This window comes from Neolamprologus multifasciatus, chromosome 23 (assembly GCF_963576455.1).
Source record: "Neolamprologus multifasciatus chromosome 23, fNeoMul1.2, whole genome shotgun sequence".
Classification (NCBI taxonomy): domain Eukaryota; kingdom Metazoa; phylum Chordata; class Actinopteri; order Cichliformes; family Cichlidae; genus Neolamprologus; species Neolamprologus multifasciatus.
In genome coordinates this window covers 7,585,086-7,605,895 of record NC_140460.1, presented here as the reverse complement: position 1 = coordinate 7,605,895, position 20,810 = coordinate 7,585,086, and the positions used below count along the sequence as shown (strand labels likewise).

Genomic DNA, 20,810 nt, shown 5'->3' with positions numbered 1-20,810 from the left:
AAACATCTGCAGCATTCTCTCCTCCTCCTCCACCAGCTGTTTGTGTTGATTTCCTGGTCAGCTGATTCAGACCGAGCAAAGATAGGAAGAGGAGAGCTGACATCCACAATGATCATCGTGTTTCATGGTCATTGATAGCATTTGCGATGAATCAAACAGATCCGTAAAGTCGCATTAAGCCTTCGTGTTAATTTCTGAGTTTCTGTGTGGAGGAGTTTACCGGCTTCGAGCGGCGGATCCTGTGGAAAACAGCAGGTAGCCGCGTTAGCATCCTTAGCTTAGCTTAGCTTGGTAGCTAAGCGGCCTGTTTGATACGGGTAAAATAATAAAGAAGAGTGTAACTAAGCTATAGTAGCTTTTAAATTGTTTTTCGCATTGTGGAGTTGAAGCTTCATTGTTAATTAGGTTGACAGGAATATTATTTGCTAAGATTTAGGCTGTCAAATAGCTCGACCTGCTAAAGTTGTTGACGGCTGTGATATAATGTTAATTAGCTTATATGATTGTGAGCTTGAGTGTTCAGTTTTACTCGTTTGCTAAACTGAGGGATCCTTAAAGCTATTACTTTACTTGTAATAGAAAAAGGGGGAAAAATCGGCCGCAAATAGCCAAGCTTTACTCATCTGGTATTCCTCCCTTGATAGAAATTGATTGTGGGATTGATTTTTCATTCTTCTTCTGTTTGCGTAAAGTTGCAATCAATGAATTGATTAGGGTCATTAATAATCAACAGCCAACATTAAGCAATTTCCACAGGTCTTTTGTTCCAATTTGAAACCAAGCCTTTCCTTTATGTAATAAATCACTGCTTTTCTTTCTGTTTTTCTGTTGTTGTTTTTTTTAATTGACTCATCCTGCTTTCCTGCCTGAGCCTTAACATGTTACATAGATGTAACTCTGGCTTCTTTCTCTTCACACTATTCCTGCTTCAGATCTGTCCCCTGCCTCTCTTCTCTGTTTACTGGAAAGCTCTTCTCCTCTCCTGACTGCTGAAAGGCCCAGTTTTCCAGCTGCAGTGCCAGAAAAGGAATCTGAGAAAGCCACTGTGTCAGAAATAGCTGGATTCAATGGTATAAGTTGTATTGTTAGGTTAACAGAGGTTCTGTTTGTGTGTGTGTGTGTGTGTGTGTGTTTGTGATTATATTACCACTGAGGGTCACATGTTCTTTAGTTCAGTGTCACAGAGGCCCTTTAATGAGGCATCTGTGTGTGTTTTGTCTCGCTCTTTGGAGCATGAAACACCCAAACACAGACTCCAGGGTGCATAATTGGAAGAACAGCATGTTTTCCATTTCCGTGTTACATGGAGAGCAATGATGACATTTCCTTTCATATCTAGTGAGACTCAACACCTGCTCCAGCAGAAGGATTTGGATTTAAAACAGAAAATAAGATATCTGTTTTTGGACTGTTTTTAAAAAATATTATGTTTCTTGTATATGAGAAGCTGGAAACTCAATATCTGATCCAACATCACATCCAATTACTTTGGGGACTGCAATAATCAGTTATTTTGAGCTACACTCTTGAGAGTCCTAAACCTGATACAGTAAACAGGCTATGTAAAGTAAAATAGCTCAGATGAATAAAATAGAATACAGAAGTGGCTCAATATATCCAGAACAATAAGAGTGTAGCGCTCAGTGAAATAAAGTAGCTAAACAAACAAATAGAGTTGCATTGCTGAACCGTGAGTTCACATTTAGTCATTTATAATGTTTAGATTCTCAGTATGTTTGTAAACTCTGCATGTGGTTATGTCTGTAACTCCTTTCCTCTTACCAATACTGGAATCTTCTCAATTCAGGTATCTAACTCTGTTTTAAGTTCTCCCACAGTATGGTAAAGCTTCATTGATGATTTTTCTTCTCCTGCCCTACAGAGGGAGCCAGACCGGGAGGAGCAGCCTGAAGACAACATGCCACCGAAGTTTAAACGACACCTCAATGACGATGAGGTCACGGGATCCATTCGCAGCGAGAGGGTGAGACACAAATAGACATGGAGGAGCTGGTGCTTGGCATTTGGGTTTGTAACAAATTGCATCTGCAGTTAGAGAAGTAAAGTAGGGCATGTAGTATATTTTCTTAACCACTTATACCAGGGGTCCCCAATCCCAGTCCACGAGGGCCGGTGTCCCTGCAGGGTTTAGATGTGTCCTTGATCCATCACAGCTGATTTAAATGGATAAATGACCTCCTCAACATGTCTTGAAGTTTTCCAGAGGCCTGGTAATGAACTAATCACGTGATTCAGGTGTGTTGACCCAGGGTGAGATCTAAAAACTGCAGGGACACCGGCCCTCGTGGACTGGGATTGGGGACCCCTGACTTATCCCCATTCATGGTTGGAGAGAGATGGAGCCTGTTCCAGATGTTAGGCAAGAGGGTATCTGGACATGCTGGACTTCTATCTCATAGGGTAACACATTACTTTTACTGTGGATTGACTGATTGAGCCCATCCTGAGGGAGGAAAAAGCCCTGTATCAGATGTAGATTTTTCCAAGTTATTTGTCAGATTAGTCATAATGAAAAACAACAAAAATAAGGGGAGAGAACCAAAGCGACTTTTTTTTAAGGGGTGAAGCTTTAGAAACTGCTACGGCCAAATGTCTGGTCCTCATTCAGGTTGATCATCCCGTCCCACGCACCTGCACCTCCCCTGTCCTCCCCTCCTATTCTTTATTGTGTTCATTCCTCTGTGTCATCCTGTTTCGCTGTTGTGTTGAGCTGAGATCAAAGCAAAGCTTACCGGGAGGCTTGCATAACAAAAATAACCTCCCATGCTTTTCTTCAGTGCCCGGCCTCCTGTCTTACAATAATTGCTAACAGTTCCTTCACGTCGCTGTCTCGAATGGAAAGAAAGAAAGAAGTTTGTGCAGAAGGAGATTGTTAGTGCCTTAACTTATAAAGCATTTTATGATCATATGGCCACCATCCCCACAGATTTTTTGCAGATGCCATGTTATTTACAGGAGAATAAATGTATGGCTCGACATTGACTGGCAGAATTGACACTACAGTGCATCCATAGGCGCCGCAGTTATTAGAAGGCGAATGCCATGGCTGAAAGAATTGAGATTTTAACCTTGGTTACTGCTAAGGTAATGAAATTCAAATGTAATTGATCTTTCTCATAAAAATTTCACACTGTTGGGTTTTAATATCGATTACCTTTCTTGGTGTAGTATCTAGTAGCAGTGGATAAAGTCACCTGCCTTCAGTCCAATAAGAAACAGACTCGTTCTCTTTCTCCTGTGAGAATTCAATGCAGCTGTCCTCACTTATTCTTTATAATTAGCAATTTAATTTAATTAGCAATTTACACCAGAGTGCTTTTTGCCCTGATTAAAGCCAGCAGTGGCTCAGACTTGTCGTCACTGCAGTGATATTGTGGCGTAATTCACCGTAAGATGCCAGACAGTTTGTCCCATCCCTTTTCTTTTTACTTTTTTATCTGATCTGTAAATTTTTATGTTTGATTCTCAGCATACTGATTGTCCATCCATTCATCCATTTTCCTCCACTTATCCGGTTCGCTGGGGTAGCAGCCTAAGCAGAGACACCCAAACCTCCCTCTCCCTATCCTAGTCCTCCAGTCGTCCAGCACACTGTGACGACTGCCCACCTGGCCAGTAATAACAAGGCACCAGGCTGGAAACAAAATCTGGGGGAAAGTTAATAGTGTGCCTGAATTCAGCCAGTCATGCAACACAAGCTTGGGTTTGTATTGAGCCTGTCTTTAGAAATAAGACAAGAAATAAGACAAGAAAACACATCGGGTGTCTGTTTTAGTAGTCACATAGCTCTTTGTAGGTAGGCAGTGTGTTTACACACATATTGGTTATGTGTTCCTCCAATTATTATGCATTATTTTAGCGATGCCCTTATTGTGGGTCATCACCAACAACCTCTACTTAGAACAGATGGAGTTTTTATTGGGCTTTGGCCAGCAAAAATTCAGCTTTTTTTTTGCTTTTCAGCCACCATACAACAGCCTGATATTGGAGCCCTTTGTAACTTTGGCCGGTTGTAGCATGGATCCTGTGGAACTTGATTTTTGTAGGATAGGGCCTGCATTAGTCAGACTTGTTGTTGTATTCCTGAGTGATTTTCTTGCAGTGTGCTGAGGATTATTATCCTGCAGTGGGCTGCTATGGGGTTGCGCTGTTTTGGCATCAGTGTTTGGCATCAGTGTTTGGCAGGGTGTTCAGGTGTGAAAGTAACATGTTGATTAATTGCCAGGACCCAAGGTTTCCTAGCAAACAACTGCTTTTTAACAAGCTGATCAGTTTGACTGTATTTAGACCATCTGTTAATGGTTTTAATGTTTTGGCTGATCGATGCACTGGGCTAATGTTGTATTTACTGTATTGACCTTCGAAGGATAGTAAGCCAAAGGCTGTCATTGATCCCTAAAGCAGCATTGTGGCCTTTTGGTGAATAAAGTGCATCCAGTTTCTTGAGTTCTCATCACCAGGACTACTCCTCAGCAATCTGCTCAGGCTTTAATATTGGTTATAGACTAGCGCTCTGACCAAGTCACTCCTTATCCAAAGTAGATATCGGGCAGGAAATAGTCCCAACTTCTGTGACCTTTGACCTTTTTCTCTTTTACAGAGGAATTTGTTGGAGGAGGACTCTGATGAGGAGGAAGACTTCTTTCTGTGAGTGTTTGTTAATTAATTTAATAATAATACATTAGATATTTAAAATTAAGTTGCATTTCAAACAGTGGAGCATTAATTTGCTCAGATGAATCAGGTTGTGAAGATGTTATGTTTTTCTGACATATACTGACCAGGTTTTAGAGCATAGAGAAAACAACCAACCACCAAATTGAGAAAGTTTAATAGCCAGTCTAAAGTTGTAGCCAGTCTATGGGAGTAATATTGATGATATTGATTGTTAGAGCATAGTACACTAACTAATCAGCACAATTCATGCTTGTAGTCTGTACATTTGACTTCATCCATGCTTGTTTTTCAGGAGAGGGCCAACAGGACCCAGGTTTGGACCTCAGAATGACAAAATCAAGCAGTAAGTACAAACACATACCTCATTACAACAAAGAATCAGAGGTCAGAGTAGTATTTCCATCACTGTTTTTGGTATTAGTGTTATGTAACTATGGTTCGTAATGTTTACCAAAAGCTGCTGTTATTACCAGATTGTGTAAGAGAGCCCATCGTGTGCAGGTTATTGTGCAACCTTTTCAGGATGTCTCAGTCCCTCTGCAGACTAACAGAGAACAGAGAAGGTCATTGTTTAGACCGTCTCGCACTCTGACTCGTTTCTCCACACTCCATTCATACTTTATAGTTTGTTATTGTTGTGAGCGTATGAAACTAGATGCCATAGCTGCACATTTGACAAATGTTAAATTCACGGGGCTCTTGAACCTTAACCGCTGTGGTCACTGTAGCTGTTTATGTGTCATGATGGCAGCTCATACTTCTTTTTTGTCTTTCTAATTGTTTGTTTTGCTCTGGCTTATGACTGTATACTGCCTTCAGCAAGCAATCAAGCTGAAAGCCAAGTCTGATAATTTACTGCAGAGCTTTTGTTTGAAGCAGTCAGTTTGATTGTGAGTGAGAGCAGACAGTTGTTATAGAGAGAAATTCCACAGTTTTATATCATTACTTTTCCTCCCTCGTGAGTTTCTTTGCCAACTTCCTTCCGCTTGTTAACCACGCAGGCCTCCAAGTGGTATTACTCTAAGATAAGGGTGACCTAAGGGTAATGTGAACTACTCATGCCATACTCAGTTATGAGTAGTATAAATAAAGGATTTGAACTTAATGCTGCAGATACCCAACAGGTGCAGACAGGTCACGCTGAGGCTGTCAGGCTTTTCATTGTCTGCCAGCTGGACAAGGCCAGACATAGAGAATCTTTTTTCTGTACCAAAATAAGACCGGTCCTATCGTTGTGATTCTGTGTCCTCAGGGTGCAGTCGCAGGTCGACGAGGTGATCGACGTGATGCAGGAGAACATCTCCAAGGTGATAGAGAGGGGCGAGCGACTCGATGACCTGCAGGACAAGTCAGGTGAGACACACCAGCCGCCGCGTGTGCATATTTACCAGACATGTGTGCACTAGTCAAGCATGAAAGGCAGGAAATACCATTACTATTATTGTTTGTTTTAAGATTTCGTTTCCAGAAAGACCCTACAGACTTATTTTATTTTGGGTTACCTAGGTATTTAGTAAATTTGATGCTATGTGCATCAAATTTAGAAGAAAGTCATTTACTAATGAGGCTTGAACATTCGTAGCATGCAAACAACCTTAAAGTTGAATGCCCTCAACTTTAACGGTAATGCAAGCATGTGGTTAGCTCTCATTACAGTGTGAGATAATTAGAATAGTTTTAACAGATGTATCAACTGGTAAGAAGGTCCAAAGTCAAACAAACAGCTAAGTGTTACTGTGCACTGAAGATATCCTACCTTTACATTGTGTCGGTGTGAGTGTAAATTAAATGGAACAATTTCTGTAAACCTTAAATATTAAATATGTTTTGGCTCTCTAACAAGGATAAAAGCATTAACAATTATGCAAAGTTGCTACTGCAACACATCGGGTGTGCAGTAGCAACGATGCATGTGAATAGGACTCCATACATGCAATGTTAAAAATACCTTGCATCCTTGGGTAAACTGTTTCAGGTATGCAACTTAAAGCGTTCGACAGGTTTTGTGCTCTTACTGCTCTTTGTTGGACACGCACAGCTCATCTTTTTCGCCGCTAATGAAAACACATTGCTGCATTGCACTTGTTGTTGTTGTTTTTTTTTTCTTTTTGGTGTCTCACACACACATGTACATTGTACTCCAGCTTAGGTCTATTATGCTGACCAGACAAGCAAGACAATGACGCACATCTGGAACACATCTTTGTGTGTCTTTGATGTGAGTCTTTGTGCATGTGGACATGTCTGTGTCTAATTGCGGCTCCGCTGTGCCTGTCGCCCTTCAGCCTTCCTTCTGCGTTTACGTGAGAAATTTACAATCATGTAATTGACACTAGCAGTTTGCCCTCTGACCCATGTGCAGGTTGTCTGTGGTTAAATTCCACAAGCGTTTTTTTAGAAGCCTGAGCACTGCTCTGTAGTGGTGACAGGTTGTAAACATGGAGATGGAAACAGCAGAGACAAAGACTTTAAATAGGGACGCAAGCTTAGATAAGTAATACAGTGCACACTAGGGAGCTCAACATTACCTTCATGTTATCATGCATAAACATAAAGTTAACAACAGTATCCAAGAAACAGAAAATCGGCGGTGCGGGTGAGTCGTTTGGAGAAGGGCTGGGAGGAAATGTGTTTTGCTCCATTGTGTTTTAATGTGGAAACTTGTACAACAATTGTATGCCAATAGAGTTGGTTTAATAAAAAGATGTTTAGAGGAGTGACTTCACCATCACAGTTAAGTCTTACATAACTCCTACACATGCACAACACCGAGCCAAAAAACTTGAGTGACCCTATCCAGTTTGAAAATGAAAACAATATTCAGCTTATTTACTTTACCAATAAACAGATGTCTTTTTTTTTTGTCCTCTTCGATTTACTTCCCTCCTCACGTGTCCTTCACTCATCTGTGCCGTGATCATGTGATGTTGCAGAGAGCCTATCGGACAACGCGTCTGCTTTCAGTAGCCGAGCCAAACAGCTGCACAGGAGGATGTGGTGGAGAGATATGAAGGTGGGGCATCCATTTCTTATTTAATATAAATATTTAAATGCAACACAAATAACATTTAAATATCTGCTCATTATGGAAATGAGGAGGTAATCTAGCAAATCAGCTTGATTAGCAAAGGTTTTAAGTTCTGTTATCTGTAGTCTGCAAGTAGCTATTTCCAAAGTTGATCTACAAATAGGCAAAGCATTGAACCCCATGACAGCTCCCTTCATTTGGATAATGAAGGAGAAATTATACAAATTATACAAACATTTTACATATTAATGAATGCCTACATTAACTTTTAGTGTTATGTTTAATGCATTTAATGAGTTATTTTTTGCATGTATTTACGATTATGACAGTTTTTGGTCCTCCACGGGAGATGTTAACCGTTGTATGTTCTGTGTCTAATGTGTTATTTTTCTCAGATGAAGATGATTATTGCGCTGGTGGTGGTTGCTCTCCTGCTGATTATCATTAGTAAGTATTATACCAAATACATGAACCGAGTGTAAATTTACAAAGTGCGCGGGACTTCTCTCTTACTGTTACTTTTTTCCTTTTCTTCTCTTCATCAGTTCCAGTGATTCTTCGATATCGCTAGTGACTTCGGAGGAGGATGGGAACAACCTTCCTCTTCCTCTAGCTACCCCTGCACACAATCCTCCACTCCAGCTAGGGGGCGGCAGCCAGCTTCCCACACCCTCTTCAGTATCATCCTGTATACCTTCAAGGATCTGGTCTCTACTTGCCACTTAGTACAGATCTTATCACTGTATTCTCACATAAATCTACAGTGAGGTCGGTACTAAGGCTTGGTTTGATCCCCAGACTTGAACTAAGCTCCAGAATGGGACACATGGGGAAAAAATGGGGAGATATTCCACCAGTGCTGTTTGGGAGAAACCTCTCAGCCCTCTAGTCAATGTGAAGGAGTGCTCCATTCCATGATACATATCACATGCAGGACGTGACAACAAGTCCTGCATGTAACATCATATACATCAATATTGTAAAGGCAGGGAATCGATGCCAACCATCTCTTAGTTTAGCCAGTCTGTTTCTGCTGCAGCAGTCTTACATAAAGAGGCTGTGAACTTCCAGCAGATAAACCTCTGATGTCTGCCCACGATTTCCTTGTGTGCTCACTTACTCTGAGGCTTGGACACTGAGAATGTTTTCTGCCCATCGCAAGGTGGGAGAACATCTGAGGTTCATCTGTGGGGTCTAAAGTGGTGTTTCTTTCTTAATCATTTCAGTGGCTTTGACTGCTTTCACTTTTCAGGTATCTTTCCTCGTTCTCACAGAAACAAGAGACTAGAAAGGAACTACATGTATTCATACAAGAACCTGCTCTGTAACAAATATCACCATAGATTGTTAGTGTACAGAAGAACCATGTCAAACCAAAACACCAAGGTTATGAATGTCTCCTAACCATTCTGTTCTCAGATGCTGAGCTTGGTCACAGCTGTCAAATTTGTTTTCCCGCTTGTGACATTACATCATCTCTCACGCTGCAGATGGTTCTGTTTGGTTTATAGGCTGCTTCTGTCTTTTTCTTTTTCTCCACTGTTTTCGATTTCTTATTCGCTCAAGTGTTTAGCTGCTGGTGTTCCCGTCGTCGCTGGAGGGACTGTGTGGTTACGTTATAAGGAGGGGGGGGTGATTTATGTGGTGAAAGCTGAGCTGTGAAACAAAAGTAGGTGTAACTGTCTGGAATTAACTCTACATGGTCTTTTTTTAATATTTATTTTGGCTGTAAATATTGATTCTGTAATGATGTATAATACTCTGGCATTGCATTGGAAGACTGTGATCCTTTTTTTTGCTCTGAAATAAAGTGATTTTAAAGGGCACTTGTCTGCTTTGCTTTGGTCTGAACTAGTACACTGTCTTATAGGAAGTCAGAATAGATGAGTATGGATGGAGGGCGTATGGGGAAATATGTATAGAGGGAGAAAAAGTAATTCTCATGCCGTACCTCCACTTTGAAACACTCTTAACTATCCTCATGCTCTCAGAGCCTGCAAAGTCCTTTTATCTCTTCTCATTACCCGACAGTTTTATTGGCTTGTGGCTTTACTGGCAGTTTGGAGTCCCATGATGGCACTAAAGTTGGAGGGAACGGAGCTCGTGAGGTGTTATTGTTCTGACAGACGCGCCGCTCTTGTTCCCCTGGACAGTAGACGCAAATACACACTGACAGCTCTGCCCTTTACTTAGCCAGCACTACCCAACTCTTCTAAAGGAGGAGGAATTAAATTGGCCCATAGGGACCTTGCCTTTTATTGATCATACGCAAATGGCATTCCAGTTCGTGCTCATTAGTGATGCACACAGTAGGGGGGGATGACTTAATTTCAGCTATGAAGAGGAGAGAGGTCATTTTATGTCATGCACTTGTACTTGAATGTCGTTAAAGCTGTGGTGATAAAGGTGCATGTTGCTCGATGGTAACAACAGAAGCTGTAAAGTCCGGGCTGTAAAAGCTGCTGCCCTGTCAAGAGTTAGAGCTTAGAGTTTTGAATTTTGCTACTGGTCAGGAAAAAAGGATTTGGGCCACACTACTACTTAAATCCATGAGACACTTTTATCCGTTGCCCCTGCTGAGACACTCCCACATTGGCAGCTGAGGATGTTTTGGTCCTCTGCAAGGTGCTGATATTGGATGACTTCAGATTCCGGGCATAGCGACGAATTTATGAGTCATATAAAAGTGAATTAAACCCACAAGAAAGCAGAATGGATAATATGGCAACCAGTAGCGGCCAGTTAACGAGCACACACCCTCTTCATCTGAGAATGATCAAACAGAAGATCATAGTGTCAGTGGTTTTAGGAGACTCTTTGCTCTTTATTTTGATTCTCCTCATGAGTGTTTACCTGTGGTTCTTTTGGTTTTGCCTTTAAACTTCTCTTTAATTTAAATTATTGGAAAATATTAATGAAATTAATATCTAGCAATACCGCATAAAAGAAAAGTTGATTTTAAGCATATTGTACCCTATTCGTCTGTTCATCCATCTTTCCAGCCAGTCATTGCTTCGATAAAGATACGTGTCAAGTAAGTATTACCAGAAGCAGTATTACGTGCACATAGTATCTTCAGGGATCTGCATGTCTTATCTTGTTTACTTTCTAGCTGACTGGCTCTCCTTTTCCCTCTTTTCCCTTTGGCATCCCTAAAGTAGACGATTTAGGCATCAGAGGGACCTGCCAGGTCAAGAATTGCGAACATAGAAAAGTAAGGAGGCATGAGAATAAGTGGAGTAGGAAAGGAGCCAGAAGAGATTCAAGAAACGCAAACAAAGGCAGGATATGAAGGTAAGCTGAGAGCTGTAAAGATTAGTTTGGACTGGAAAGTATGTTTATCTGCACCTGGAGTGCTTCTCTTTCAGATCTTTTATTCTGGCTCTCTAAAGCTATCCTCGTATCTGATAACTGTAGGAATGAGTCACTACAGGCAGTGTGTCAGAAAAGACAGAAACAAATCCACTCAGGCAACAAGTGACAGGAGGAGTGCTGGGAATTTTCACTCACGGGGATCAATGTCAGGCATCCAGTTGTCAAAGGACTTATAACCTTTGACCACGCAGGAGGACGGCTCTTACTTGCCGATTGCATCATCCCCCCCCCTTCCAATTTGGGAAGGGAACACTGTCTTCTCAGAAGGTAATTGTATCCAACAAGGACAAGCTTTCCCCTCTATTATTGACCGAAATGTCAAGCAAATCTCCTTTGACACACAGGATGAGGCATATTATTGGAGGCTTTTACACAATAAAAAGTATAATTAAAGCAGTAATTAAGAATAATGAAAACACAGCAAGCTGTAACGTCTCATTCCTAAATCTGTAAGCATAAACAGCTTGTGCATGAATAAGACTTTTTCTCTCTCAAAACAACCAGTATTTCTTTACTTTCTTTTTCTTCCCTCCCTTCTCTTCCTCCCTCCTCTACACCTCTCCTCTCATCTCCTTTTCATTTCCCTCCTTTCGTCCCCTCCAGAATGTATAAATATCTGTGAGCTGTCGGGGGAGAGCTCAGTGTTGCAGACCTGTTTATAGAGGAGAGAGCAAGAGCGGGAAGAGAGGGGCAAAACTGCAGAAATAGAGAAAATACCTGAGGGAAGACTTAAAAAAAAGAAGAAGAAAGCCATCAGTTGAAATTAGGAGTTACGAAAGGTTTAGAGGATAATTCCACAATAAATCCAAGAGTGGGCAAAAGAAAGAAAAAGTTTCAAACATGTTTGCTCTACTCTCATTCTGTTTATGCGGTCTTCTGATGCGAGGTGAGGCACAGGACAGAGCTACTCTGTGGAGGGGAAATGACCGAGGTGGGCGATGCCACTACACCTTCACGGTTCCTAGCCCCGTTGAGTCCAGCTGCCCACAAATTGGAGGTCCGGAGGTGGAAGGACTGAAGGCCAGACTCAACCTACTGGAGGTCCTGGTGTCCCAGCTGAGTGGAGGGGACTCTCGGCTCCCAGGGGTTCAACAAGGGTCTGGAGCCAGAGTTCAGTCTGAGCTGCAGGAGGCACTGAACCGGGCTGTTGGAGAGAGGAACCTGCTGCAGAGAGAAAAGGAGCGCCTAGAGAGGGAACTGAATGGGCTTCAGCTTCGAATGGAGGAGATGAGGAGGGAGACAGAGAGGCTGAGGAACAAACCCTGTCCCCAACAGACACCCATGGTCCCACCCAGCCCCACTCTGCAGGACAGGGTCTCAAAAAGACCTGGTAGTGGTAAGAGAACCACCACATACTTACGTGCAATGCTTAATAACATTTGCAAATAAAAAAATAATATTTTTACTTGACAATATCCTATTTTTATCATGAAATTAAAGAAATCTACCAGGTCACTTTATATCTACATCAGTAATTAAGATGCACAACAGAAGGAGCTACTGTCTGCACACAGGCTGTCATTTAGTTGAAATATATAATGAGCGTTTGAGTGAAGAATATTGGGTGCATCAGAGCAGTGAAGGGATGACTCAACAATTTCTTCTATGTAGAGGTGCACAAAATACCAAAGCACTGCTCATGTATGTGGATCGTGTGGAAGTCTGTTTATGGTCACTGCTTAAATCATCAGTGAGTTCATGTTTTAATGATTCACACCTGTTTGCATGCTGTTAATGTTTTGGTTGCCCCTTTAGTCTGCAGCTACACTCAGCTCAGGTTTCTGTGCTTCCCACTTCCTGCACTGCATTTAGGGATGATAAACACGCAGCCCAGAGGGGGTCAGCTTAGTATTTATGGGCAGAGGTTGCTTTCTTTATGACTGGTGTTTCCCTCTGCATGGCAAGAAGTGTGCGAATAGCTCTGCCGGGGAGGAACTGAAATGTGATGCACTCTCTCTGGAAGCGGTTGTTCCTTTGCCCAGATCTCATCTGAGGGCTTTTGATGATAGCTGGTGGGCTGGGATTGTTGGAGATGTGGGTCTGTGGCCAAGAACAGGGGTTAGAGGGCTCCACGGAGCTTAGAAGTTATCTTAGAGCCCCTGAGGTTATAAGTGGCCAAACACAAGTATAACTGACATGGCCATAATATTGTTGGTAAGCACCCTCTTCTTTTTTTTCTAAGCCGTCACTCCGTCCACCCTCCTGGTTCTCATCGTGAGTTGCTTTTAAGGCTGAGATTGCCATCAGCAGTAAATCCTGCTTTTCTAATTCCTGCCAGACATCCCTACTCCCTGTGCATCAGGAGAGCTTATAAGCTGTATCTCCTGCATACTCCAGGTTATCTGCTGAGCTCCTCATGTTTGCACCTGCAGACTGAAATACACAGAGAGGCTCCCTCAGGGTGATGGGCAGATGTCGAATAGATCAGAGTCTGGCGGAAGACATGCAGGAGAGAGAGAAGAGATAAATGTCAAACCAGGTTGTGTTTAGGAGTAAGGAAACTCTGACAGGAACATTTTTTATTGTTTACAACCCATGCAGTGGTTATGATCTGTAGTAGTAGTTGCCACTCAAAATATACGAGCTGCACTGTGTAATGTTATTCTAGGTCTTATAAAAAGATATTCACATAGAATTACACTGGAAGTGATAACACAAACCTTTTTTAAGGTAGACAGCTGAACTAAGATCCCAAGAAAATCAAAGTTTACAACTTGAAAATGGTGGAAAATCGATGAAGCCAGTAGAAGACCAGCAGTTGTAGAAGTCAGATTTATATAGAAAAGGGTTATTTTAGTTTTAAGTCACAGGAGAGGAATAAACACAGTCTGCTTCATTGTCTTTTAGAAGAGTTTCTTCAACTTCCTGAATGTGCAGCCAGCAGGATTTGCAGTGGTAAATAATATTTGCAAGATGCCTCAGGCACAGGGCTTCACATGCAACAGGTAGAGGAACTGCAGCTTAAGAAAGTCTGCTGTATGGTATACTTCAAACACTGACTCATGAGTATACAGGAAGAATAAATATCCAGATGCAAAATGTTTACAGCAGCCGAGCTGAAGTCTGCTAGCTGGGGTCAATTAGACTCCTCCATCCTCGCATAAATCCTCCTGCGGGAAATTAATGAAGTTTATGGTATTTTACTCAGTGACATCCCAAACAAAGAGGCAGGATATGAGGGCCCATATGGCAATCACTGCCATACACACCAGGGAAAAGACAGTAGGAGAATGTGGCTGTTTACCTGTGATGATGATAAATGGCTGTTTCTCTGTGGGACCGTCCTCCGAGCAGAGGCAGACATTAAACTTCCTGCTACAGTTAAATCACAACTGGTGCTTTTGCTTTAAAAACCTTAAATTTTTGGGAACATTTGGGAACATTTTTTACAACACAACTTCCTGTCTTTATCATAAATCAAGATTTGCTTCCAGATGAAAACGTTCTCTGCATCATTAGGCTTGATTATGAAAAGCACGGCTTTCACATGCTTACACCCATGCAAGTAGTCCCAGAGGACGGCCGTACACAGACGTAGACTGCGTATTGTTTTTTTTATTTTGTAAACATCACCGTGTTTACGTCTTCAAGTTTCTGAGGGGTACACAGTTTGCAGTTACTGTTTGACATTGTTTAGGTTTGAGTATTTCATGAAGGAGAGAAAAAGAGAAGAGAAGAGAAGAGAAGAGAAGAGAAGAGAAGAGTGATATAGGGGAAGAAGAGCAAAACGGGTGGTTTGAAGTTGAGCTGATGGTGGGGTGGAACGGGGTGTCAAGTGTGTTGACTTGTGTGTGTTATGGTCGCTCAATCTACCGACTGTCTGACTCCAGAGCAGCTGGGAATCCATTTAGGGGTGTTTCTTTTCTGCTGTCAGATTCCCTGCTGTCATTGATGCCATAGACATATTTGGGTATACGTAAACTCTCTCCAAGTTGGTGCGGACTACAAGAAAAGTGTGCAACAAAAACCTATGATGTGCCTGTCTGTGTTTAGGGTTGAATCCGATGTCTCGCCTCATGACCAGACCCAGCAGGCAAGAAGACAGCAGCAATTTGAGAGGTGAGATGACTTTTCTGCAGAACTTTCACTGTCTCCTGTATCTTCTTCAGCTCACCCCAGGTCTCTCTCTGTTCAGATTCAGCATGGCAGTATGGATCTCCGGGCTTTCAGGAGCTGAAGGCTGCCGTGACAGAGGTACCCGCTCCAGGTGGCAACGAGGACAACACAGGTAGTTGGATGGTGTATTTGAACTGAGGCTTATTGCTATTTATGGAATCACAAATAGAGACCAGTAGATACATATTGTCTATACACACCAATTAAATGCATGTTGTGCATTACTGAACTACTAGTTGCAAAATGGAATAATGGAAATAAATATTTTACAGTTGTACGGTGGGTCATTTAAAAAGTGGTTTACTTTAAAATAACTTACTTGTTCCTTAACGGGACTCCTTGAACATGTTTGTGCCTTTTGAAGAGTTTTAATACCACAATACTTATTATTTATTTCACTTTTATTGTTTGTTTTTTTTAATTTTTGTTACATTTTTTTTTTTATCTCAGTGAGATATTATTTACCTTTTCCACCTTATATAAACTATATTGTTATAGGTTGTGTTTAATGTTTTGTCTCCTTTGGTATAATATTTAAAATTAACTTATGAGATCTTGGTCTTGTGCACCACTTTTGTGAGACTCTAGTCTAATTAGCAGGTATGTGTGTCTGTGTAACACACCCATACAGATTATACTGTAGATTACTAGAGATGATATTGTAGCACTCTACCCTCTCATCCTCTCATCCCGACATGGTCACTCCTGACTCCAGAAAAACACGGTGCTCATAAACCAGTGGATGATGTCACCATGACTACGTTTTATAAGGTTTATAGTACAAACACACCAGTACGACCCTTTAAAGTGTCCAGTTTTTACATCTCCTACTTCCCTCCCTCCCTTCACCCTTCTCCCCGTGCATCCATCTGACTTGCCAAACATGACACTCGCCCCCCCCCACCTCTGCTGACAGTCTCAAAGCAAATACTACTATTAATACTGGGGCATTTGGGGTGAGAATACCACAGTCATGCCTGTCTGTAGGTATGAGCGCAATCCTGAGTTTCATATTTGTCTCCTAAGTGTAGAGGGAAAGCACCTCTAGCGATGACACGCTTGAACGTCACCGCTCATTTCGGGGCTAGTTTTTTTTTTTCATGGACATCATGAAAATACACATGCAGTCAACACAGATAGTCATTTGATCTCAGATGAGGCCACGCTAACGGGTATATTTATAAGACATACTCCTATTTAACCTTAAATCCAGCTTTACTTCCTGAACCTGAGAGCAAGGGTGTATTTAAAGAAGTGGTAAATATACAGCCTGCCTTATCGTTTTCCAAATAAGAGAAGCAGCGAGTTCCCGTGCAGGATGAGTTGTACTACAGCTGCTGCTGCTCTGGTCATGGTGACTCAGGCAAAGTTGGACTTAACAGAGTTGTCAAGTTGTATCTCCAGACCTGTTGTCTGCTTCCATGAGGAGAAACCGTGACCTCGATCAGATTCCTGTCGTCACCCCTCAGTCATGCGCATGTAGATCTCCTCGTTTGAGCCACCTTAAATGATCCCACGGCCTAAATGTTTAACTATCAGGCAACATTTGTGTTTTTTGAGAAATAGTAATCTGAGGTGTTTTCTATCCTTCCTGTTTGCAGGATGTGGGGAGCTCCTTTCAGTTGGTGAGCCAGTAACTCACAGGAAAGCTGATAATATAGAGGGTAAATATGGTATTTGGATGCAAGACCCCGAGGCTGTTTCTCCTTACGGACCCAACATGCTCTGGCGCATTGATGCCATTGGCGCTGAGGTCAAGCAGATGTTTGGGTATGAGGACTTGGAGCAACTCTCTAAAGGCTTCCCATCCAAGGCAGGTGTCATATGGTTGATGTTCAGGATGGAACACATCTTTGATCTTAATTAAATCTTGATTATTGTTCTTGTTTCCCCCCCGGTAGGTCCTGCTGCTGCCGGAGTTGTTAGAGAGCACTGGTGCCACTCTGTATAGAGGTTCCCTGTATTATCAGAGACGCAACAGCCGCACTCTCATCCGATACCACCTGTCTTCTGAGAGCGTCGCAGCTCGCCGTGAGCTTCCTCACGCTGGCTTCCATGGCCAGTTCCCATACTCCTGGGGAGGCTACACCGACATCGACTTGTCTGTGGACGAGAATGGGCTGTGGGCCGTCTACTCCACCAATAAGGCCAAGGGAGCAATCGTTATCTCACAGCTGGACCCAGAAAGCCTGGCGGTGAAGAAGAGCTGGGAAACCAACATCAGGAAGAACTCTGTGGCCAACTCTTTCATCATCTGCGGCAAGCTGTACACCGTGGCTAGTTATGCATCTCGTGAAACCACCATCAACTACATGTACGACACCGAAACCAGCCAGGGGAAGAACCTGGCCATCCCCTTCAAGAATAAGTACGGCTACAACAGCATGATCGACTACAGCCTGGCTCAGAGGAAGCTCTTTGGCTGGGACAACTTCCACATAGTGTCCTATGACGTCAGGCTTGGGCGCCAGCAGGCCAACTGAGGCCAGCACGAGAGTGACTGCTGAAAAGTGACATTTGCTTGGCTGTTCCCGCTTCAAAGACTCACAGCTTTAGAGCATGAGTGGCAGCAGTTGTTAGAAACCTAACACCTTCAGTATCCATGTGTAGAGGAGCCTAACTACCAAACTTAAAAGTGAGATGAAAACATCTGAGGAACAGTGTCCCAGGCAGGTCTGCTTTTTTCCTCAGATGTGAGGAGCTTTGGCTGTGGTATGGTCCACAAACATGTTTTTAGAGGAATTATTTTTGTACCGCCTTTAATCCAGATGTATAATTTTGTTGTTTTCTTGTTAAGCTATGTATATTTGAGGTTGAAAGAAAAGAACACTTTTTTCTATGTGGAATTAAAAAAATATGACAAAAACAGTTGTTTCACCAGTCAACATCTTTTATCAAATAAACTGCGCTCATACTTACTGAATATTGCATGTACTTGTACAATGTAGTCAACATAATGATGTAATGTTCAAAATCATCATGAAATAAACCTGAATTAGAAAGTCTGAGTGATTATTTGTTATTTTAAGATTTTGAGACATTCAATTTTTAAAGAAAAGCCAAAGATTTAATGCAATTTCGTCGCTTTCTAGCTATTAAAACTACATTGATCAAAAATAAAACAATTATTCTGATCAAAGTATTGCACATGCTCACTTAAACGTCAGGGGTATAAATCTATCCAGGTAGGGAGCAGAAACCAGTGTGAATCCATTTCACACCTCGTCTCCCAGCACAGTTTCAAGAGTGTGGAGAAGATACCATGAGACAGGTCTTTTATTGCACCCTCTTCTCACAACCCAGGACCATGCAGCTGGACTGGCATGCCCCATCTTCTTCCAGCTTCCCCAGCATGACACATACATAGGCACTGCAAAGTTTGTCGTCTCTCCCAAAACAGTCTCAAGAGTGTGGATTAGATAACAGGAGATGGGGACAGGGCTGCATGAAGACCAGCATCTGCTCCTTTGTGCAAGGAAGAACAGAAGCACTACCAAATTATGTCCAGAGGGCTACTGGTGGATATGTCCGACTAAACCGTTAGAAACTGATTCCATAAGGGTCTCATCGGGTTCTGCAAGCCTTTAGTGAGACTTGTGTTCACAGCTGTAGATTATGCAGCTGAACTGGTATCTGCTAGAGAACACCACTGTCGACTTCACAGATGAGAGCAGTTTAACCAAGAGCATCTGCTAGACGTTAATAAGTTGCCAGTTGAGCTGCTGCTCGCCACTTTCATTTGTACCAAAGCAGGTAGAATGGACAGCTCGATATCCCTGAAGTATAATATATGTTCAGCTGAACAGGTGTCTAAAGTCGTTGTTGGTAACACAGAATGGAACGGTTGTTTTTAGCTCATAAGCTGAGGTTTTCAAATTATATGGTTCAGGAAATATTACTTTAATACTACTAAAATACCATTCTAAGTCTTGGAAAACTGAAAGGGCTCAAAGCACTGCTGATTACTCGCGATTCAAATGAATAAAAACCAAGTCTTACCAATTAGCAAAGATTTAATCTGTAATTTTCAAATAAATAAAATGATATTTAGCATATTTGGAAGGTTTTTAAAGTACTTTCTCTTGAGACAAAACCCTGTTAACCTGGTCAAGCAGTGACTTTAACCCTCTGCAGGCAGGCAATGCAGATTTGCAACAGTTAAATACTAACAACCCGATTACCCCACATACATATTTTATGAGTTTCTTTTACTCAGAAGTACCACTGCAGGACTTGGTTGTGCATTAGCAACAAAAAGTTTAATTTGAGCCTGAGAGGGTTAAGGGGGTAATAAAACATCAGTGATTTACTGACCAGTCATAAGACCTTTCCATCAGCTCTTCAAAAGAAGGCGTAACTAGAAGAAAATGGGTTTTCCTCATGTAAGCTCTCCATTGTGCCCATTTAAAATGGTGTTTACTGACACCTAGTGGTCAGATGCAATCAAAACCAGAATTAAATTGATTAGAAATTTCACAGCATGATCATCGAAAAGGAGTTGGAAGTAAAAAGCACACTTCACTGAAAAACATCTCAACAGTATATTATTTATTAGTTTCTGTAACCAAACCAAGAGAATGTAAATAAGACCGTACATATTTTAATACAGCGATGAAACCCCTGTACAAGTACAACAAAAAATAAAATAAAATCAAAAACAAAACAAAACAAACAATTCATTACCCTCCCTCCCTAATCCCCCCTCCAGAGTAAGGACTTTTCCCTCAACCAGGGTAGACGTGAGGAGTCCCCTCACCACCTCAGGGCGCATACTACTGTACATTTCTGAAGGACCATTGTCACCGCAACCCCAAGATGAGAGCATTGTGGGTGGGGCAGCCAGTGGAGGTGAGGCAGAGAGAAAACAGCACTGATTGCTCTCATCAGCAAAGACAAAATAATAATTGTCCTTCTGCCCAAAAACTTCAGAATTTGAGGCTTCTCTCCCTCTGTCTTTTTTTTTTTTTTTTTTAACTTGTTCTCCATCCTGTTCCTGTTCCCTCTCGCCGTAAAGGTCAATACACACACACACACACACTTGAAAAGATTTCTGTTTTAAACGATCGGCTCACCGATTCCTCTACCCAGCCCTACCCTGCTAAACTCTAGCTAAACTCTAAAAATCAGTCAATAGCAGCAGGTCTCGGTGTTTGACAGTGAAGTGTGTATGTGTGTGTGATAGCAAGGATGGGTGTGAAAGCAGTGAAAGGGTGTGTGAGACAGCAGCTCCTACACTGGAACGACTGCAAGTAGTGATCATACATCATCCATGTAAACCTGTAAATCCACTCAAATCTCAGCAATCTTAAAAAGGCTGCGACTTCATCTCTGCTCTGCTTTAACCTTTGGCTAAATATACAGGAAAGTCCAGCTACAAGCTCTCCCTGTTTTTACCACACGCACAGACCCGACACACACCCACCCCAACACATCAGTAAAATCTCAGGCAAGGAGATGAGAGCAGAAGGCAGGAGCAAAGGCTCACAGGCAGACGAATCAAGAACTCAATCGATTATTAAAGTCAATCAAAAGCTGCGATTTTCACATTTCAATTCTGGTAAAAAAAGAAAAAAAAGAAAAAACAAATGACAAC

General features: G+C 42.0%; 2 protein-coding genes across 3 annotated transcripts; both read left to right on the top strand.

Moving 5' to 3' along the window:
* The first annotated feature begins 24 nt into the window (after positions 1–24).
* Positions 25–9,552, top strand: vamp4 (vesicle-associated membrane protein 4). 2 transcript variants are annotated; one of them, XM_085151175.1, is made up of 9 exons: positions 25–255; positions 933–1,070; positions 1,883–1,984; positions 4,622–4,668; positions 4,991–5,041; positions 5,951–6,051; positions 7,632–7,711; positions 8,122–8,173; positions 8,272–9,552. In XM_085151175.1, the coding sequence occupies exons 2-9, from the start codon at positions 1,068–1,070 to the stop codon at positions 8,295–8,297; spliced, it is 462 nt and encodes a 153-aa protein (XP_085007301.1). In that variant the 5' UTR covers positions 25–255; positions 933–1,067; the 3' UTR covers positions 8,298–9,552. The 2 variants fall into 2 exon arrangements, with proteins under 2 accessions (XP_085007301.1, XP_085007302.1); XM_085151176.1 differs by lacking the exon at positions 933–1,070.
* Positions 9,553–11,540: 1,988 nt separating this feature from the next.
* myoc (myocilin) lies at positions 11,541–20,803 on the top strand. The gene is made up of 5 exons (XM_085151173.1): positions 11,541–12,437; positions 15,095–15,160; positions 15,237–15,329; positions 16,819–17,030; positions 17,119–20,803. Exons 1-5 carry the CDS (start codon positions 11,942–11,944, stop codon positions 17,698–17,700), a joined length of 1,449 nt encoding a protein of 482 aa, XP_085007299.1. The 5' UTR covers positions 11,541–11,941; the 3' UTR covers positions 17,701–20,803.
* Positions 20,804–20,810: the final 7 nt, after the last annotated feature.